The sequence below is a fragment of the Barbatula barbatula genome, assembly GCF_947034865.1.
Source record: "Barbatula barbatula genome assembly, chromosome: 14".
Classification (NCBI taxonomy): Eukaryota; Metazoa; Chordata; class Actinopteri; order Cypriniformes; family Nemacheilidae; genus Barbatula; species Barbatula barbatula.
The window spans coordinates 3,681,057-3,701,977 of NC_136777.1; the positions used below are offsets into that span (position 1 = coordinate 3,681,057).

The following is a 20,921-nucleotide window of genomic DNA, read 5'->3' on the forward strand; positions in this document are numbered from 1 at the left end:
TTGACTTGCTTATCTTGAAAAGGTTAGTTCTTGTTCGAAACACTAAACAAACACTCGAGCAATAATGATGATGAAATAAATGGGACACTTTTATGGCGCCTAGATGTTGGGTTTTGTTAAACATTGCGCCTTATAAATATCTACAAAATAAGTCATAAATTCATTTCAGTTGCATGAGATAAATGTGACTGAGGTCTTACAACTGCTTGGCTATTTCAGGAGGATAACTTTTGCTTGCTGTTATTTTGAGGCAGAACACATGCCTTGAAAATGCTCATCGTGAAGCGTGTTAAAAAGGGTCTTCCATGGGCTCAAGGGGGTGTTAATGCATCATGTAAAAAAGCAAGGACAGATTACATGTTTAAAATTTATTTCCATGCACTTTGTTAAGCATTTCGTTTGTTGTGCACATAGAGCTTTGTATTCTTGCAGGTTTGATTTGGCGAGAGTAGAGAGGAGAGTGACTGTATAGTCGCACTATTCAATAGACACAGCAGTGTATCAATGAGTCTGATCACATACACAGCGGATAAAAAAAAGAGGGACAAGAAACAGCCGACACAAAAATAAAGTGCAAAGCAATGCCTGAGGTCTTCATACCAGGATTTCCATTACAAATCAAAGATGAACATTTAATCCAAATCCCTTTTCTGTGTAATTCAGTGCCTTGTATCAACAGCTTTCATAAGTCACATCCCATAAAGCTTTTTTCAAAACACTGCTTAAAAATATTATCCATCTCAACTGTAGTGAAATCAAATAGATGTGACAATGTTTGATGGGATATTGACGTATTGGCTCACCAAGCAGTTATTTGAGGTGACAAACGAATGTAGGTTTAAACAAAACTTGATTTCAGGGTAAAATGTTGCTTTTAATAATTTAAGGCGAAAACACCAGAGAACATTAATCATGCCAGAATTAACAACAATACAGTTTAATGCCCCTGGTCATTCAAGTTCAAAAGCGTATCCGTACACATGAAGTTTTAAACATTATCCTTCAGTTGTGCTCTTTACACAATTACACCTTCAAAAACATGATACGAGAAATAGATAAGACCTGGGCAATTCCGCTTTATCTTTGCAACAGCTCTGACACGTCAATGTGATAACATTATGTCAAATATAACTGCTTGAAATGGATCTATGGAATAGCACAAAATCTCGCAAACACGATGGACCTTCCTATTTAGTCATTTGATTGAAAACATCTTCATGAAGGGCTTTATCATACAAACAAGATGTCAAATGAACACTACAGAGAATATTTCGACATACTCTCTTCTGAAAAACATACAGTGGGAATAAAGCGCAAGGAACTGTCTAACTTTTCTGGGACTTTTAAGAATAAAAGTGTTAAAACAGGATGTTGAACTTCTACAGAGAAATTAGACCAGCAAAAGCTCGTGAAGGTGTGTGTGTGTCTAGGTGCGTCTGTTTCTGTGGACACACACACACACACACAGGAAGTGTTGTAGAGGTGCTTATTGGACTCTGGTGATGGCCTCATGAATAGACTCGGCCACATAGTCGATGTTTTTGGAGGTGAGGCCGCACATGTTGATGCGCCCGCTTGCCATAAGGTAAATGTGCTTTTCTTTGATCATATACTCCACTTGCTTAGCTGTAAAACAACAAAATGTAAAATTATGTAGTACATTTGTATGTAAACTTAAATGTCCAGTGTGTAGTTTTTTGGAGGATCAATTGACAGAAATGCAAAATATACATAACTATGCCTTCAGAGGACACCAAACAGTTGCTATTTGCAACCTCACCACTAGAGGCAGCTAAACATTGCTCCTTTAAAACAAGTATTTTAACCTTTTTTACAAAACTACTTTCTTAATCCAACTGATCTCAGGTCGGATATAAATGAACAGAGATGCAGGAAGTGAAATGTCTAAAAGACGGTTCTTACGGTTGAGTCCCGTGAAGCTGAACATGCCGATCTGTTCGGTGATGTGCTCCCATGTTCCTGGAGTTCCTAGAGACTTCAGTTTGCCCTTCAGCTGAGCACGCATCAATAGCACCCTGTCTGCCATGGTCTTCACATTGTCCTTCCTGTACAAAAATGTGGGTGAATCTCATAATACCTGTCCAGAGATTAAATGACTGTACATCAAATGGGTTTACATTTACCATTCTGCAAAGAGCTCAGGGCTGTTAAGTGTAATGGCGACCAAGCGCGCACCCTGGGACGGAGGGTTGGACCAGGTGATTCGCACAATCTTCTCCATTTGAGACAGGACACGGTTTAGGTTGTCCTGGTCCTTGGCTACGACAGTCAGATTTCCCACTCTCTCATCTAAGGGGGTCATTATTAAAAGTCAAACGCACACATCAAAAAGCATCAGATGTAATATATATGGCATCTGTTTGTTGAAGTCACTTACTGTACAGCCCAAAGTTCTTCGAGAACGACTGAGCACAGAACAATTCAAACCCCTGGGACACGAAGTAGCGAACGGCCCATGCGTCCTGATCTAAATTTCCTGAGGCGAAACCCTGATAGGCTGAATCAAAGAAGGCAAAAAGATTCTTCCGCTGGAAAGACAGAAAACAGTAGATGAAGTAAGATAATAAGTCGATAACATGGTTGCAAACAAATCAATCGAATAAAAAGAAAATCATGAAAACTCCATTAACATTTTAGTTTTAAGCCATTCAAACTGACTCAAAGAAATGAAAGGGACAGTTCGCCCGAAACATTTAATTCTGTCATGATTTACTCACCCACATGAAATTTCATTCCTGTATAAATGACTTTGATCTGATGAACACAGTTTTGTTAAATTTTCAGGTCTGGAACACCATTGACTACCATGATAGTAAAAGTTTTATGAAAGTCAAAGGTGCCCCAGAACCTTTGTTTTCCTCAATTCTTCTAAATATCTATGTTCAACAGAACAATGGTACTATGGTAGGGGATGATGTCCAAATTTCTATCTCTGTGTTCCTCAGAACAAAGAAATGTATTCAAGTTTGAATCTACCTGAGGGCAAATGAAGACAGAATTTCATCTCTTTAAGGATGTGTTCTAGCAATTCACACCTCAATTTGTGAACTTTTCAGGAGCATTCAGGGTCCGGTTTAACTATGACAATTATAATAAAAAAAACATTGATGGCTTTGTGTAGTTATGCACGTTTAATCCATATTTGTACAATGCACTTTTATACAAGAGGAGGTTGCAATTGCAGGTTTTGCTTAAATCCTGTCTTCCGGTTACATGACATGCAATTTAAGGTCCATTATTTGTAGCATCTCTTCAATATTTGAAGTAGCATTTGGCAGACGCTTTTATCCAAAGCGAATAATACTATGCATTTGAATAATACTATGCATTTTATGTTTCTAAGTATGTGCAATGCCCTGGGATCGAACCCACGACCTTGGCATTGCTTGTGCCATGCTCTAACCACAGAGCTACAGGAAAGCTTTAGCAGCTTTTTATTTTTGGTCTCTCACCTTCATGATGTCAGCGATCTGCTTCCATTGGTCATGGGTGGGATCTGTTCCGGTGGGGTTGTGGGCGCAGGCATGCAGCACAAAGATGGAGTGATCCGGTGCACTCTACCAGAAAATATCAGTATACGTTATATTTATTTTCCATAACTCATTCCTGTGCTACAACCCCCTGAACAAATGACATGTGATTATGAAAACAATTATTCAAGAACTGCTTCCGTTGCAGGTTACTTCGTGGGATGACGATGGTAACTAATATCAGGCACTTTTACACATCATAGGGTTTAGATAACTTATCAATAACAAATCACAGAGAGCTTTGGCAATGATTGCAGCTTACCTCCAGGTCACCCAGCAAACCAGCCAGATCCAGTCCACGCTTCTCAGCGTCCCAATATTTGTATGGACGGATGTCCTCAAACCCAGCATTAGAAAAAACCGCATTGTGATTCTCTAAAACAAACCAAAATAACTGAATTAGCATACTCAGGAGACTTTTGGAGTTAACGTTTATGTTCGATAAACTGTAAGCAGCCGCATATTATAACATTGACTTGTATATAATGTTTTCTGTGGGGTATTTGGTCCTGTTCTTACCCCATGTGGGTGCAGACACATAAACTGGAGTTTTTGTGTTGTCGGTTCCGTTGTACCAACGGCGAAGAAACTCTGCAGCGATCTTCAGAGCGCCTGTACCACCCAAACACTGAACAGCACCTACCTACAATAAAACAGCATAGATTTCTCCATGAGAGTCGTCCTTAAACAGAAAAACATGTATAACCAGGGTCTAGTAAAAACACATGTTTATTTAAAGTCACGATTGTCAAGTGTCAGTTTTGGACCCTGCGTGTAACATACAGCATACTTAGTGCATCAACTTAGAAAATAACAGAGAATAGGTTATTAAACCAGACTTTCTACTAATGTAATTTCTAACCCGGTTCTCGATGATGGCAGGACTGTCAGCACCCAGGGCGATCTTAGAAGCGCTGGAACGGAACTCTGGCAGGCCCAGGATGGGGAGGTACTCGTGGTTCAAACTGTGATCTTCAGCAATAATCTTCTCCACTTTCCTTACCACGGGGAGAACCCAGGGCTGACTATCGTCTGTTCTGTAGGCTAAAGAAAAGCAAGTTTTTTTCCTTTCTAATCAATATCAGTTGCTTCATAATCGCTCTTTTTTTATCTGAGCCGGGTCTAATAACAATCTGTGAACTTTTACCAAAGACCACTGTTTAGTAGATACAATTGTGTGTTGATCACGTCCCGATGCAAAGGTTGACGTTAAAACATTTTACAAATAATCCTGGGCAGATTCCTGACTGCATGTATTAGATTGAAAATGTATTTATTATGCAATGTTTCAATGTTTGGCATAATCATCAGTCTTTAAAGGACAAGGTTACTCGAGAGGAATTACGACTCCTCCAATGACACTGAAAACGCAACACAGGAAGGAGGCGTTTAAAACATCGACAGTCATGACTCAGGGATTTTACAGATTTTTCCTCACAGCGTGGAGCAAAACCAGAAGAGCCCGAGCTGCTGTGTCTGCTGGGTGCAGGAAAAGCAAAAGATAAAGATAATCCCTGCAGAATCCCCACAGGTCAAGCTCTCTAACACAGATCAGGAAGTACTACACATAACAACTACTCCTACACAATAATACTGTTGACATAACAAAACCTATTCATCTCCAGATAACGGCATTTCAAATCACCAATCACCATTAGGAACTACCCATACCGGAAGAGTAACTTAAACCCTGACATAGATGCATAACCTTAAATAGAGGCGACACTAAGCACCCAGAGGCTTGCACAATCAGGATCATTAGATCAAAGGGTTTCAGGCAGACATACAGACATTAAGAACCCCTAAACAGATCTCCGTAGATCACACATAAAAAGCACATGATGACATTATTAGTTTTTTGCTTTAATGACAGCTTTCACTTTTGAACTGTAGGATGAATGTGACATTGCTTTAGTTTAAACCGTGTGTTTTATGTTGTGAGTTGAACATAACATTCCCTGCGGATAAAACTTTGACAGATATTATAATAATGCATTTCATTGTTTTATAATAGCTACCAGTGGGATGTTATATTGCAGATGAGCACCAAAAGTACATCGTTTAACCCTGCTAAAATGAGGCTAATATAATTGCTATATTTTAAATGCTAAACAGTAGATGGTTCATTATGACATGTGTAATAGAAACAGTTATAATTTGTGACCCTGGATCACAAAACCAGTCTTAAGTAGCACGGGAACATTTTTAGTAAAAGCCAAAAATACATTGTGTGGGTCAAAATTATAGATTTTTCTTTTATGCCAAAAATCATTAGGATATTAAGTGAAGTTCATGTTCCATAAAGATATTTTGTACATTTTCAACCCAAAATATATAAAAACTTTATTTTTGTGAGTGGATGGCCTCCTACAGTGCCTCGGATTAACAACTTCAAAGGCGATTTTATCAATATTTAGATTTTTTGCACCCTTTACTTCCAGAGTTTTACACTCTTGTATCTCCACCAGATATTGTCCCATCTTAACACCCCATATATCAATAAAAAGCTTAACTATTCAGCTTTCAGTTGATGTAAAAATCCCAATTTCGAAATATTGACCCATAACACTGGTTTTGTTGTCCAGGGTCACATTTGTATTGTTTTTAACGGGATGGCTTCGCATCAGACCAGTGTGCATGAAGAATGTCGTGTTATCGGATTTCAGGAAACAGATGCTCTTGCGGTGGTCCCCTTCATCATCATTTCAGAATTACTAAAAACACCTAATGATATCCAATACAAATAAACGGAATGTACACATTTAAAATATAGGCGTTAGATCACTGCACAAGTTTTACATGATGCATTATGCAGACACCTCTGCATATAAACAATGTTACATACGTATATGTGTTTATATATGTTTATAAAAAGCACATCTCTCACCTCCGACTCCCAGGTTCACCTTGTTGGGACTCTGATCCTCGCGGAAATCGGCTGTCAGTTTAAACACTGCGACGGGGGCAGCCGCCGGGACTTCACCAAATATCGACATAGTACTCTATTAATATTTCTGTAAATTTAAGAAACGGGAAGGTAGGAGACGGGTGCACAGCGTGATGGAAACTAGCTGACTTTAACCTTCAGATGTGAATATTGAGCAATGGAGGACAGGCGTGTCGAAATGAACCAATGGAGAGTATGAGTTCGTGATCGACTTTAAATTTAGCCAATCATCTGTTAGTGTTGGAAGGTCAGGCCTCCGTGTCGTCGCACTACGCGCTCGGTGACAGTGCGGGAACCAATGAGAAATTGTAAAGGTTTGAGTGGCGTCCGTCGTGACCAATAACACAGAGGAGAGGGCGGGCTGCGTTTCCTTCAATAGGCGGCTTCGCTTCCATTCACACCCACGATTGAATGTGGTCCTTATGAATCTCGTTTACGATTGTGCAATTTTATGGCTGTTTTCTGCTCTTATCAAATGTTTCGTAATATCCTGTTTAATTTAATATGATGATAGCAGTAGGCTGTAAAACCAGGTTATTTTGACACGTTTAGATCAGAATGAAGCAGCGATCTCTCTGCGTGTTTTCGAGGCAAATACATAAACCATGTTTTAACGTTAATTCTATAAGTGTTCATATATGATCAACAGAAAATGCTTTGCATTGGAGTCAATGACGTCATCATCAACAAGTTTGTATAAATCACTTCCATGTAGCTCACTAGGCGGGGTGAATGAAATGTTGTATGTCATATGCTAGTATGACCACAAGGTGGCAGCCGCGGTCTACTAAGAAAACACGTATGAGCGGTTGAAAATCTCGTTGTCATATAAATCAAGGCCGTGGGGGAGGAGGAAAACATAAACTCGTCTGCTGCAGTGTTTATAACGTAAAAGACTTTTAGTAAAGCTTTTAGTTCAGGAAAAACATAAACTCTCATTATTTATATTACTAGACAATAATTACTTGCCTTTCTCATCATGTATTTTGAAGCTTAACTAAATATTTTCGTGCAAGATTAATGAAGACGATTTTAATTTAGAGGAGGTCAAAGGGCATTTGCATATGGGTAAAAAATGTGTAAAGATAATTAAAATAGTGGGCTAAATGAATATTTAATACCATAGTTATATAACAAAGTAATGAAGTACCAATAAAGGAAAAAGTACAAAAAATAAAAAGACTAAATTAACTTCCTTGCACTTTGTTTTGTGGTCTATCTAAACACGATCATTATTTAAAGAAGATACAGTACGTTTACAAGTAATTGTTATTTCCAATTTTCTTAAAAATGTGAAAATATATGTATTTATATTAATATTAAACAAACAACGACAAGGCCTAAATAGATCCTTTGTCTTAAAATGAATGAAATAACATATTATAATATTTAAAAATGATTTTGCTCCACTGCTTATTTTGTTAAAAATAAATGATGCTATGTCAGACTAAATGCAAGCTTATTTTGACAACTTCACCCTTTTAATGAAACTAAGTTTTTTTAATCTCCATGAACCAGAAATTGCGATCGTTTTAACTTCCTTATTTTGACATATTTCCGAGTGAAATTGAATTTATAATGAGAGAAATGAGTGGGTGTGGCTTTAGTCTTTAAAAAGTCTTTAAATGGAGACTGACAGTTGGTTGGAAGGGGAGGAGTCAACGGATGCTCCGGCCAAGCCGTCTAACATACGTCATATAAGATGGATAGTCATAAAGGGAAGGAAGTGTATTTTCAACTAAAGATTAAGAGGGCAAACGAATTTTAAAAAGAGAATGACCCACATTGATAAACTATTTAAAAAATACTGATATATTTCATGAAAATACAGGCATTTTAATTTTTTTAATTTCACTGGGACTTTAAATCTTTTTGATTTGTGTTTTTTTTTTTCGTTCTACAATTTTGAAGAATTTTGAAGACATTTTAAATTTTATTTAACTGAAATCCAGATGATAAAAAATCAGGCTCAGGTCTGTCTAAAAAGTTTCCCTCCCAGCGTAATAGATCATACCTTTAGTTTTTCTGACCTGCTATTAGTAAAAGAAATGAACCTGAAATAGATATGAAACTGCTGTCATGGTGATGAGTGACAACACCATCAGATACCTTATCAACCTCAAATCACATACACACGGGCAAAACCTGTTTTTCAAGAATTGTAAAAGTGTAGTGTGTTAAGAAATGAACAAATCAGTTTCTTATCTATATAGTAAAAAAGCTTATTGATGCAATTTCTCTGATACTCAACATGCCAGTTAAACATGACATCACATTTACCGCTCATGCCAAATAGATGTGATGATGCTGATCAAACAAACATGCAGTTCCCGTTTCTCAGCTTTCTTGCAGGTAAATCGGCCTGTCAATCTGTATGCCCCCGCAACCCCCGGGAGATGTGAAGGGGTAACAACTGCACCTGCATCATAACCTCCACCTACCCCATTTCTTAGCTCCATGTAGATGATGTTTGCATTCCTTGCCAGTCAGTAAGGGTAGCTTACCTGTGTGTTAACTGTCAGCTTTGTAATTATGGGATTTGAAGCTTCCAGCACAAAGTTTGTTGGCCTGGGGATAGACAGAGACAGGGAGAAATAGACAGAGCGAGAGAGAGAGAGAGAGAGAGAGTGTGGATAGAAATGAAGACCTCCGAAACATATGACACAATAATTTGCCGTTCGCCCTCCATCAGAAAGTCATCTAAAACCATATCAAAGAATGTCAACACTCATTTACAATCTGCCCAACAAACAACACAACTTTGTGAAATTGCATTTTTGCAGTAACATCAGCAAGAAAGATTGTGGCCTGCATCATTCAAACGGCAACCATAATGATCGGCTCCGTTTCTGATGAAAGAAACAAAACATTTACACATGTCTAATAGATAGAACCTGAGACGCCTTCCAAACTTCAAAAACAAGCACGGACTGTGACGGAAATTCGTCTACTCGTACCAAACATGTACACAGAGAGACATTCCAGTGCGGGACCTTTCTCGTGTTGCTCACGTGTAACTGCGCCTCTCTTCCACGGGTCAGCGGCCTTCGCTGACTGAGGGTCTGTTTGAAACTCCTCATGGGTTATTTTGTTTTCTGTTGCCAGTTTTGTCCATTCTGTTTGATGGACTAGACTGAAAGACCACCATGTTTTCGTCTGCTACGTTATGTGGAATGCGTCTGTGGAAGGGACATTACCGAGAGACCTACAGAAAGCAACTAGGTGGAGCTCAGTGAGTAAGCCAGGTTAAATATCATGAGTTACTCTATAAAAAATTAAGGTAGGAAAAAGTTGGCACGAAGGACACATTGGTACAACGAAGGACACAATGCAACTGGTAAAGCATGGAGATAGAAGCACCAAGATCATAGGTTTGATTCCGAGGAACACAAAAAACGAATGCAATGTAAGTGGATTTGTAAAGTATGTACATAACTGTAAACGTAAATATCCATCACATATCAATGGACTGCACTGAAATCTATAGCATCTATGTAACCACATACTGTAATTGGGGGATGGTGGGGGTGTTGCATCTCGGTATGAATGGAAGATGCATAAGTGCTTTGGGTGCGATTAGTATGTCATTTCTCATGGAAAGGCAGTAATCCATTATAGTTTAGTACAGAGAAAACAAGTCACGCCCTATTTAATGAAGGATAAAACAAGTAATTCTGTTACTTTCAATTGGCAAAATACAAACATGTTATTGTCTACATGCTGAGCAGATGGTTTTTCTTACAGTTGCGACCCCGTCTACTTTTCGATCTGACCGCTTTAAACAATAGGAGGAAGTAACCTCATGTCTATGAGTATGCTGCTACCAACTGGTTTACATCTTACTGAAAAGAACAAATAAACACAAGCAAAAAGAACCAGGCAAACATTGTCCTAATTCATACTTTACCACAAACACTGTCAGGAGAAACGCAGCTGATCCACGCAGCTGTCTACCATTAACGTTTATTTACAACTTTAGTCACCAGATTTAGTGCCTCTGTGAGAATCTCAGGATATTGTTTCTTGTAAACATATACTATATGAAAACAGCTCTTGTTGTGAAATCTGTTGTATATACAGTAACAGCACCACAATTATGCTTGTTTGCTTTAGTAGAACTGACAAATGTTGCACTAATGTGTGATCACGCGTGTTTGAGAAGCAGATTTTCCAGAAACCACAATCAATTATGGTCTCAGAGATTATAAAGATAGAACCCTTAATACTTCTCATTATTTTGTAATAAATAGCAGAGGCAGTGAAAGAAATCCAGTGCTATCACAGCGCCTGACAGCTTAGCACCGTGGAATATGGCAAGTTCTAACACGCCTGCTATGAATACTTCTCAGATCTTCTCTTTTCATTCTCCACACCGATAATGTGGCACTGCTGTTTTTCTTCTTGCTGAAAAGCATAACAAGTCAGGCAAATATATACATTCAGGTTAATAAATCACAGCTGCGTCTTTTCAGTTTTGATGTGCGAGTCAATTATCATCATTAATTGTTGATCGACTCATTTTCTTATGTTATGGATTCCCAGGACTGTACTTTTAGAAGTTGTGCGTATCCCGGCAAAAATGAGCCCTCGAATTACCGTAGAAAAGCAGAAATGAACTTGCTTTTTATTTACAGCTACGACACTGAATGAATGGGAACTCATGGTTCAGTAGAAACAAATTGTCAGTTTGATGGGAGACGCCACACTGGCTGCGCTGCGTAACACGGCCTCCTCGTTCGCAACATGTTTATTCATGGGAGGTCATGTGGTGTGCATCCACCAACGAACAACATATAAATCTGTATAAAATTAATTGTATTATTGTTTGAATGACAATCTTTGTAAACTGTGCGCATACCAGCGGTCAGATGAACTCGGAGCAACCTTTCCCTTTTATTTTTGCCTCTCTGGCACAGCCCAGGGAATGTTTAGACAAAAAAAGAGGAAATCTAGCCTTTCACATCCCACTTTTAAATGGTAGCTTGGTGTTGCAATGCCGTATCTTAATCACCCCTGTCTGTTGTAATGGAGACCAGCAGAATATTTAGGTTACTGCCTTCCTCTCGGCCCGTATTACCCACGGCATAGGTCACACACATTACGGGCTAAACGCTCACATGTATACAAACACGCACCTGCAGGGTTTAAGGCCACGGAGGAAAATGCAGCTGTCTAATTTATTAGTCCCAGGAGGGGCGAGCAAGCACTATGGATTTCTTCTGGCCTGACTTCCGTCATCGGGCTTCCAGACCAGACCTCCCTAACTCAAATTGCTGGTGTCACAGGGAATGTCTGGTGTTGCAGCACAGGCCCCCTCGTCTCCTCCTTTCCTCCCCGTCTAAAGCAGAAACAGAGAAGGCTATCAGTCATACGGCTGGGTCAGATGCACAATAGTGCCGGCGAGGTCTCAAGGCCTGGCACGGCGCACAGTTTAAAACCAGGAGCTGATAAGACTCACCTTCCGGGACCTAACAGGATCTGCAGCTCCTCAGATATGCGTTCTGTATATGTTGAAGGTTTTCTGGGCGCGCTGAGAACCTCGCGAGGAAACTTCATCCTAGGGGTTGTCGCTGCAGGGTTACCTGCTGAGAGATTCTGTGATGTTGTGTTGTAATTATTTATATGATGAAACATATTCTTTTTAGTCTTCATTCATAAACATTGTGTGTGAAAGAAAAACCGGGGTCATAATTCACAAACAATGCGTGTGAAAGAAAAACCAGGAAAACCTGGAAGAGTAAGTTACATGTTCTGTCACTCAGTCCTTTCTCATAGACATGGAATAGGATCCTAAACAGCGTCCAGGCGTTCATATGTCAGTGTGCTTGAGTTTGCACAGAATGCTGTAATGTGAATGGGTATTGGATGATCAGAAAAGACACAGACCTTGACCCATTTCTAGTCTTTTGCAGTTGTAACTGCAGTCAGTGTCCAAATGAAGATGATCTATTGGCCTCTCCCTCCCTCTGCTGACCGCCTCACTGTCAAGGTGCTAAGGCCTGGGTTTTGTTATAGGTCCAGGAAACAGGCTCTTCCTTCACATAAACATAGACTAAAATCTTTTTTCTTTTTTTTTGGACTGGCATAGGCACGCAATCATTTTACTTTCTCAGTATTTGGGGGTACTGCAAAGAACCCGGGGCTATAAATCTATAGCGAAAATGTCCGAATAAAAGAGTTGTGATTATGCTAAAATACTTTTTTTCTCAGTTTACATTTTGCGTAAATTTAAGATAACATGTTGTTTTTAAGATTTTGCTGTTCTAGTTACAATAAATAAAATGCCGTGTTTTCAGACGTGTTGGGATTTGAAAAAGTCGAAAAACTGATTTTGGAATAAAAGGCAATCCATTTCTTACAAAACAGTACTGAAATAATTTTATTGGTTATGAAAAGGTCGAAAGAAAATAGAAATCATAACACAAAAAAAATATTCAGGCTACTAATATATCAAAGCAGGGATCAAATAGAAACCTTAACCTTTAAAGAAATGTTCAGAAATGTAATATGAAAATATAGAATTCTTAATGGTAAAGTGACCAAAAATAAACACGCTAATCTTACACGAGTAAATCTGCAGTTGTAGCCTATGTAAAGGTCAAAAACAGCGTTCATCATAAAGACACGTGCCTCAAGAATCATTTAATTTAATATGATTGTATGATATAGAGACAGATAAAATTAGCTAAATACTATTTGAGGCAGTTAGTCACGATTAGTTGCATCAAAAGGATTTTAGGTTTTGAGACGTCAACAATGTACATTCACTGTTAAAGGCTTAAAATACGTATTCAGTCGCAATTAAACAGGAGAGATGAAAACGTTTCTCTTTTCGATTTTGCTGTACTTTGTTTGCCCTGAATTTATTTTGATTCGATTTTTTTTCTTTTATTCAAAAATTATTTTTCATCTTTTCTTCTACCAAAATGTTTTCCAAACCGAAACAGGAAAAACTGCGTGCGTAATTCATTCGTAAAATCAACTATTCTTTTGGACAAATGTATTTCTAATTGCCTCATGTCCTTACGAGCTATGACAACAACGACAGGTTGCATCTCTACATGCAGAAGCGAAGTAAAGCGAGCGGAAGAGTTTCGGGAGCAAGTTTATTGTTATTTTCTGGCACTGATATCATCAAAATGTCAATACATCAGGATACTGGAGATCTCACAGGAGAGTCCTGTGCAGACATGCGCCCTTCACGGCCAGCTTAGCTTCATGGTTGACTGAGACTCTCCTCATCCTAATGGTGCTATTAACCAGACAAAACACTCACACACTTTAGTCGTGTGTGGGGCAAAGATCACCACTGATCAGATAAAAACACGCGACCGCGTCCAAATTCTTTGGTCAGACATTCGGCTATCCACAGCTCCTTTGGTCATATCTAAACAGTGCATTGAAATTCATCTCCGGCTGATAGCAAATTACTATAGGCCTGTATTGCAATATTTTGATTCGATTCATTCTCTGCTGCTGTGCGGTGAAGGATGGGGAATTATGGTTATTTAGCGCAGCATGAGTCTTGCCATTTAGTTCAGTGAAAGCTGTGGAGTTGATCCACTTTGTCATTTTGTCAGCACACGTGGAATTATCATGATCTATGGAAACCGTGACTCAAACCGATAAGTGGTGCAGATAAAAAGGTGGTAGTCTAAGCTTTTCACGAACCTGCAATAAATCACACCAATACAACATTCGTACTCGGTCAGGCCCACTGCTGTGTGAATACCAATCATTTGCTTAACAGTATGTATATGACCTACTCCCCAATGTCCAACAACAGAGATATGATATCATTGTAAAATCTTCATTGAAATAAATCAAAGCCCCGATTACTGGTCAAATCCTAACAAATACCATGAAAATTAAGTACCTTGCCATTCTCCTTTTACGAGATAATCTAGAACCCCTCCGACTTTCCTTCTGAGCCATTAGTCTTGGGACTGGTGTACACAAAGCTGATCTAAACAGCACTGTTGATGGCTAACGGATGAGATAATCTCGTCTCTCTTTCCTTTTCTTTTACCTTCTTGTTAGTCTCTGACAGGCTTTTGTCTCTGGCGCCGGAGCAGGAGCCCAGAGAGACACCGTTGCGCATCATTGCGCTCTCAAACAGGTTTCCTGCGCGCCCATGCACCTCACAAGTGATCGATACCTGAGATGAAATACAGGAAAATTGAATCAATATTTAACAAAGGCTACAATAAAGTATACGTTAACAGAACTGTTGTTTCTGGTGGACAATCGCGTTTATTTGGATCATTTGGATAACTGCAAAGTAGTGAAATGTCTCTCGTATGTAACAAATAAATAGGCTAATACTTAAACAAAACGTTGGTTACACAAATATAAGAAACAACGTAAAAACGACCACGTTATTTAAAAAAATGTTTAAATAAGCCATTCGACGGCAATTCTTTTTTTTTAAATAATTTTATCTGGACGATTAAAAGTTTAATCTTATTAAACCCCACATTAAAATGAAACATTAAAGTGATATTAGTTTTTAATTGACCATGATTTTAATTTTAAAAGAAGAAAGAAATATCTATTTGAAAGTTTAAACAAGTGTCAGGCATAAAATCGAACAACACTTGTTACTAAACACTTTTTCTTTTACATATTATAACAAATCACCGAAAGGAAGTGGGCCAGATTAAAATGAAACATTAAAAGTTAATCTTTTTGCAAAAAATAATTTAAGGCCTACCTCGCACGCAGTCGCACATATTGTACCTCTACACAATTGGTCTGTTTTACGCACACAAACAAATGCAAAAAGATATGTTGAAATTCGCGTGCTATAATTTACAAATGACCGCAGCTGTTTTATATCCTGTTTGACTGTCTAATAGCAGATACAAGTACGTGTGTGGTGCAGGTCAGCTCTAAATGGGATAATAGCACGAGCAGGGTTAAGCGTCCACTCTTGTGAAATCTCACAGCCAAAACTTCGAAAGCTTTAAGAAATCATATCGTGATGTAATCTTATATACATAATATACTTGTTCTAAAATAGCTTAATTGTTTATTGGATTACATTAAACACACGTAAACGTAACGCGAGTCATTTAAAAACGATACACACTTTAATAAGCTACTCAATGTAATATTTATTCTTGGGTTAGTGCGCATTAAATATCAAGTCCATCAGATTAGAAAAATAAAGGTTCTTAAAAGGTTCTCCGTGGGGCTTAAGGGTTGCATTAAAATCTGCAAGATGCAAAGAACATTTTTATTTATAGTGGGAAATGGTTTTATTAAAGAAATAGTTATTTAGATAACTAAATATTGTAACTTGTATGGCTACTAATAACCTTTACATGCAATAGTATATTGTTTCCATACTTCCATAGAGATTTTCAGAATTTTACAAATCAGTATATCCATAATTTTAATGGTTTGGAATAACGCTATTAAGAAAGTACAGTATAATATTCAGTGTTCTGTTGGTGTGAGGTTGCATGCGCTTCCTCTGCGGATTGTGGGTAGGCTCGTACATCCCGCCCCGGTAACGTGACATCACCGTGCAGAAGAACTGCCTTGTGCTGCCGGAGTCCAAGGAAAACACACACCCGTTTCACACCGACGAGTGGCAGTACACTTCTCCGCATGCAAATCAACCGGCCATGACAAAATGGGAGATTAATCGACACATTTAGGTATGTTTACACGAAATTGTTGATTATCTAAACAATTGTTCAACAAGGCTTAGTGTCAGAGGCTGCCAGTTGAATCAGGAATAATATTATAGATGTAATTCAACAGCGCCTGATGATGCTTCCGAGCCCGGTTACATCAACGCCGTTTTCTGTGAAGGATATACTGAAATCGGAACAGCAATCCCGCCAGTCTCACCTTCAGTCTCTGCATCCAGCGCAATACCACGCACAGCTTCACCCGGAACAGCAGGAGAGATTTCAGGCACCTCCATCCAGTTTTCTCGGAGGTGGAGACAGCCCCGGCTTCTCAGACGGCGAAGACAAGATGTCTTTTCTGAACTCCTTCTCCATGCAGGATAGCTTAGTGGAGAGCAGCCTTTCACCTCCCATGTTCGTCCATCCGGCACTGGGACACGTCGAAACCAAACTTGAAGATGAACTTGAGGACCATGAAACAAGTGGGTGATTTGTATTACGTTTTAAAACTTGGCATTTTAAACTGACAGGGAGAATTAATTATATAGGGAAGGAAAGAAAGTAAAAAAATGCAGAATTGTATTTGTGTATATTTTATTATGAAATGAAATACAAGCATGAACCATAGCATAACTATCAAACTTCGTAATGTAGGCCTAATGTAAAAATATAATTTCAACAGTCTTGACAAACAAAAACGCAGGACTTTTCAGAACTCACATTAGGCCAGTCAAACAAATAATACCTTATTGAACTATAATTGTAAAAAGTTGATTGTAGAATCCTGCGTGGTTTGTGGTTTTATAGCCTAACGGCTTTGACACATTAACGTTATTACTGCATTTGGATAAAGGCCTGTTCAGACTCACCGCATCGGCACAGGGATTTGTTTATCATGCATGCAAATGTTTACATTAATAAGTTGGAGCTGATCGACTAAGTCTGTGTGTATTGTGTTTGGGATCCTAGAAAGCTGCGGTGCCATCATAAGGTCCCCGGAGTTTGAGACTGACGCGCACTCGGACACAGAGCGAGCGCAGCGGCAGAGGACGCGACGCAAGCCACGGGTTCTCTTCAGCCAGGCGCAGGTCTTCGAGCTGGAGAGGCGCTTTAAGCAGCAGCGCTATTTATCGGCTCCCGAGAGAGAACATTTGGCTAGTACCCTGAAACTGACATCGACGCAGGTCAAAATTTGGTTTCAAAACCGTAGATATAAATGCAAGCGACAGCGACAAGACAAAACACTGGAGATGGCAGGACACCACCATCCGCCGCCACCCAGGAGGGTGGCCGTGCCCGTGCTGGTCCGGGATGGCAAGCCGTGTTTAACGGGATCACAGAGTTACAACGCCACGTACGCTGTGAACCCTGGTCCATACAGTTATAATGGTTATTCATCTTACAATAACGCCGCGTATACAAACCCTTACAGCTGTACGTATCCCAGCCTTCCGCCACTTCCAACCAACACATCTACCAATGCATTGATGAGTATGAGTCTGAACAACCTCGGAACATATTCCCAACCCCAGACATCACAAGGGACGCCTGTGTCGGCCTGTCAAGGGACTTTGCAGGGTATTCGTGCGTGGTAGAGACATTACAGCCCTTCTCACTGTACATAAATGACAGCTTGGTAATATTAAAAGACAGTTACCCATGTTTATAGGCCTATAAGTTTTATCACTCAGAAGATGCGCAGGGATACGCTGTATAGTCTACCGTTTCAGTATATAGACTTTTGTGAATATCCTTTATCAAACCTTTCAAGATGGCTGAACGAATACAAATAAAATCAGCAAATGAACAAATTGAGACCAGTTTACGGCACATTTATCTCAGTATAATGCCAAACATCCGTTTTATTTACCACACATGCAACGTGTTCTAGATCACATTTTTTTGGACATGCATACCATGACTATTTATGTGGATCTAACTTTAGACTGGCACCAGTGTTACTACATTTGCTTTCTTAATTGCACATGGTGATGAACATTTAATCCTGAGACTGTTGTGGACATTGACAGTGGTGTGTGCTTTCATGCAACCCTACCTTGCAGAAATAAAAACAGAAAACGTTATTTTATAATCATCGTGCTAAAGTATTTTGAAACTTTGAAACATCAATTTGAGAGTAAAAACACTTTTTCAAATGCAGACCCCCAAAATTGCTCTTTAAAATAAACAGTTAACATAAATCGATGATTAATCGGTTGGTATGAATCATCGCATCATTTGTATGAATCAGGCCTGCTTCATTAATATCGTGAGGTTTTCGATGGCACGATGCTATTTTAAAGGATAGGATGATTACGAAATAAACTGTATCGAATCTTTTACCTGTTAAAGATGTACCAAGAGTGTATTTTTTCATCACACCTTTACGAAAATCCTTCGTATTTTTTATTATTTTAATAATTTCTAAAGCTGTTTAAGTTCCTGATAGACCTTAAAGAAACATACACAAATCTTGCGTCGTGTTTCCCCAATTACATGTATCTTGATTGGTACAAGTTTCCGAAAATGTAATTGTAAATCTTTCATATATTCATTTTCAGAACCATGAATTCATACGGACTTAAACTTTGGTTACTCATAAAATAAATATAGGCCTGGCTGTTAAAATGAAATATATAATTAATGAATCTTACATTCATTATTATTATTATTATTATTATTATTATATAATTCATATTTTACTTCGATAAGCATCGATAATACAATATTTAAATAAAGACATTCAATTCACAAAAAACTGCAGCAGATTTAACTTCCTCCAACAGAAGGTTAGAACATGCTCAAATAGTCTGCATTAATTTTCATATTGAATATTGCTACTGCAGTGTCCCAGTGATCCACATATACTGATATTCCAAAAAAGTATCTATCGGAACAATAACATGTTTAAAATCGTGTCTAATTGAACCAAAATTATACATTTTTGTACAGGCCTATTGAATAATATTGGTACAATTCAGCTACTCGACAAGACGTCGTATACGTAAAAATTATATTTTAGTGTTTCGTAGAAAGAAATTTGAATGTAATGGAAAATGTTTGTTTGTTCAGCACCTTTGGACTTGGTCACCTGACAGCTCCAGATGCTTACATTTTTTACGCAAAGCTATACTTGTTTGTTTGGGAAAACCATTCAGAAAATTTAATAGGATCCTGAATTTGCAGTAGCTTAATTTGCGTAATTTACAATTTGCGTAAAAAGGGAATTAAAATATTTTATATCTCAGTAAATGACAAATTAAAATAGCTTTAACAACAAAAAGTTAATTCGCAAAAAAATATATACATTTGTGGGGTCTAGCTCATTTACGTTATTCGATTTAAATTGCTACCTACCGAATTTTCCATTTTTGTAGACAAGTTTCATGGTGATAACACAATAATAAACGAAATGCTTTGTAGGGAATAAAACACGTGTGAAATCGTTTTATTCTGTGGATCTGTTAGGCCATTACGCACCGCCGGCCTCGAGTTTATCCTTCAGTCCTGTCTCGTTTCCCAGCGCTCACATTCTTATAATGAAGATTAATAGAAAAGTAAACACACAGTCACCGGGGTTGGTCTTTACTAATAGCAAGGGATGAACAGCTCCCCTCGCCACCGTAAGGCCAGTTGGACATACCTGCTGTCAGGGTAAGTGCCCCAGACACCTCAATGTAAATACTGATGGCGACAGGACGGCGTTGCCTCAGGACCCGGTGCTGGAATACAGAGATATGAATCTATAGAGAGTGCTGGACTGCAAAGATATGAATCTATAGAGAGGATTTCTTGTCGGCTATCAGAAGAGAGGGTGTGGCTGATTTCTCTAAACAGCGTCATGCGCCGTATAGTGCTCAGATTTCACTAGCGTTGGACCCATCAAATATTATGTTTATTTACTTCTTTATTACAAATAATCTAAAAGAATGTGATAACATTAAAATGTCCTTAAAGGTATTATGAAATTATTTGAAATTTTAGAAATATCAACATTTGCTGGTAACACAAACTGGACTTAAAATTGTTGTTAGTTGGCACCGAGAAATAATTGTGGGTCAGGATTATTTCAGAAATACATGGACTGGTTATCTGTAGAGAGATAAAAAGGAAGGAAAAGTTGGAGTGTGAACTGTGAACAGAAGAATTGTTTCAACAGAGCACGGGTCAAATCTATAAGGCCACTGCTGCGCAGCTTCTGAATTGCCAAGGCAGCAATAAATGTAAACGAAAAAAAATTACCTAGCTATAAAAGTGATTGTTTTAAAGTTTTATCCCAAAGGACTGTGTTTCGGTTTCAGTTGTGAAATGGATTACGCAAAGATACAGCAAAGATGAACGGATCTCGGCTGCTTGGTCTACATAGAGATCAATTAAAATAATACTGCGGAAAACACCTCCAGTCCTTGATGAACACATGTGTACACGTCCAAAGCATAAACCACAGCATTTGTATGATGTTTGCTTATGCACACATAAACTATTGCCATGTAACTCCTCTAAAACAACACAAAAGTGCAACCTGAACTTCAAACGCAGACAGGTGTAGTGCGACGTTGCAGGTAAGGACTCACTAATCATGCTGATGCAATCTATTCTCTGTGATAAATATCTACAAATAATACAATAGTCCACGGTGGTTATAACAAAGCTTTGCGTGATATCCTACATGTAATTCACACCGTCAGTCTCTTTCCACTGGGAGTCAGAAGGCGCGCGCCCCCTGGTGTTCATAACACGCATCCGGCGCTAAATAGCTGTTTATATCTTCCAAGACTCCCA

General features: G+C 38.6%; 2 protein-coding genes across 2 annotated transcripts; one reads left to right on the forward strand and one right to left on the reverse strand.

The window, feature by feature from the left end:
- Positions 1 to 355: 355 nt before the first annotated feature.
- Positions 356 to 6,670, reverse strand: got1 (glutamic-oxaloacetic transaminase 1, soluble). Its single transcript, XM_079473498.1, has 9 exons — positions 6,439 to 6,670; positions 4,414 to 4,595; positions 4,071 to 4,194; positions 3,814 to 3,926; positions 3,474 to 3,578; positions 2,399 to 2,549; positions 2,145 to 2,310; positions 1,924 to 2,066; positions 356 to 1,626 (listed from the first exon to the last, which is right to left on the reverse strand). Exons 1-9 carry the CDS (start codon positions 6,545 to 6,547, stop codon positions 1,487 to 1,489), a joined length of 1,233 nt encoding a protein of 410 aa, XP_079329624.1. The 5' UTR covers positions 6,548 to 6,670; the 3' UTR covers positions 356 to 1,486.
- Positions 6,671 to 16,038: 9,368 nt separating this feature from the next.
- On the forward strand, positions 16,039 to 18,487 carry nkx2.3 (NK2 homeobox 3). The gene is made up of 3 exons (XM_079473766.1): positions 16,039 to 16,163; positions 16,270 to 16,621; positions 17,109 to 18,487. The coding sequence occupies exons 2-3, from the start codon at positions 16,276 to 16,278 to the stop codon at positions 17,732 to 17,734; spliced, it is 972 nt and encodes a 323-aa protein (XP_079329892.1). The 5' UTR covers positions 16,039 to 16,163; positions 16,270 to 16,275; the 3' UTR covers positions 17,735 to 18,487.
- The last annotated feature ends 2,434 nt before the right edge of the window (positions 18,488 to 20,921 follow it).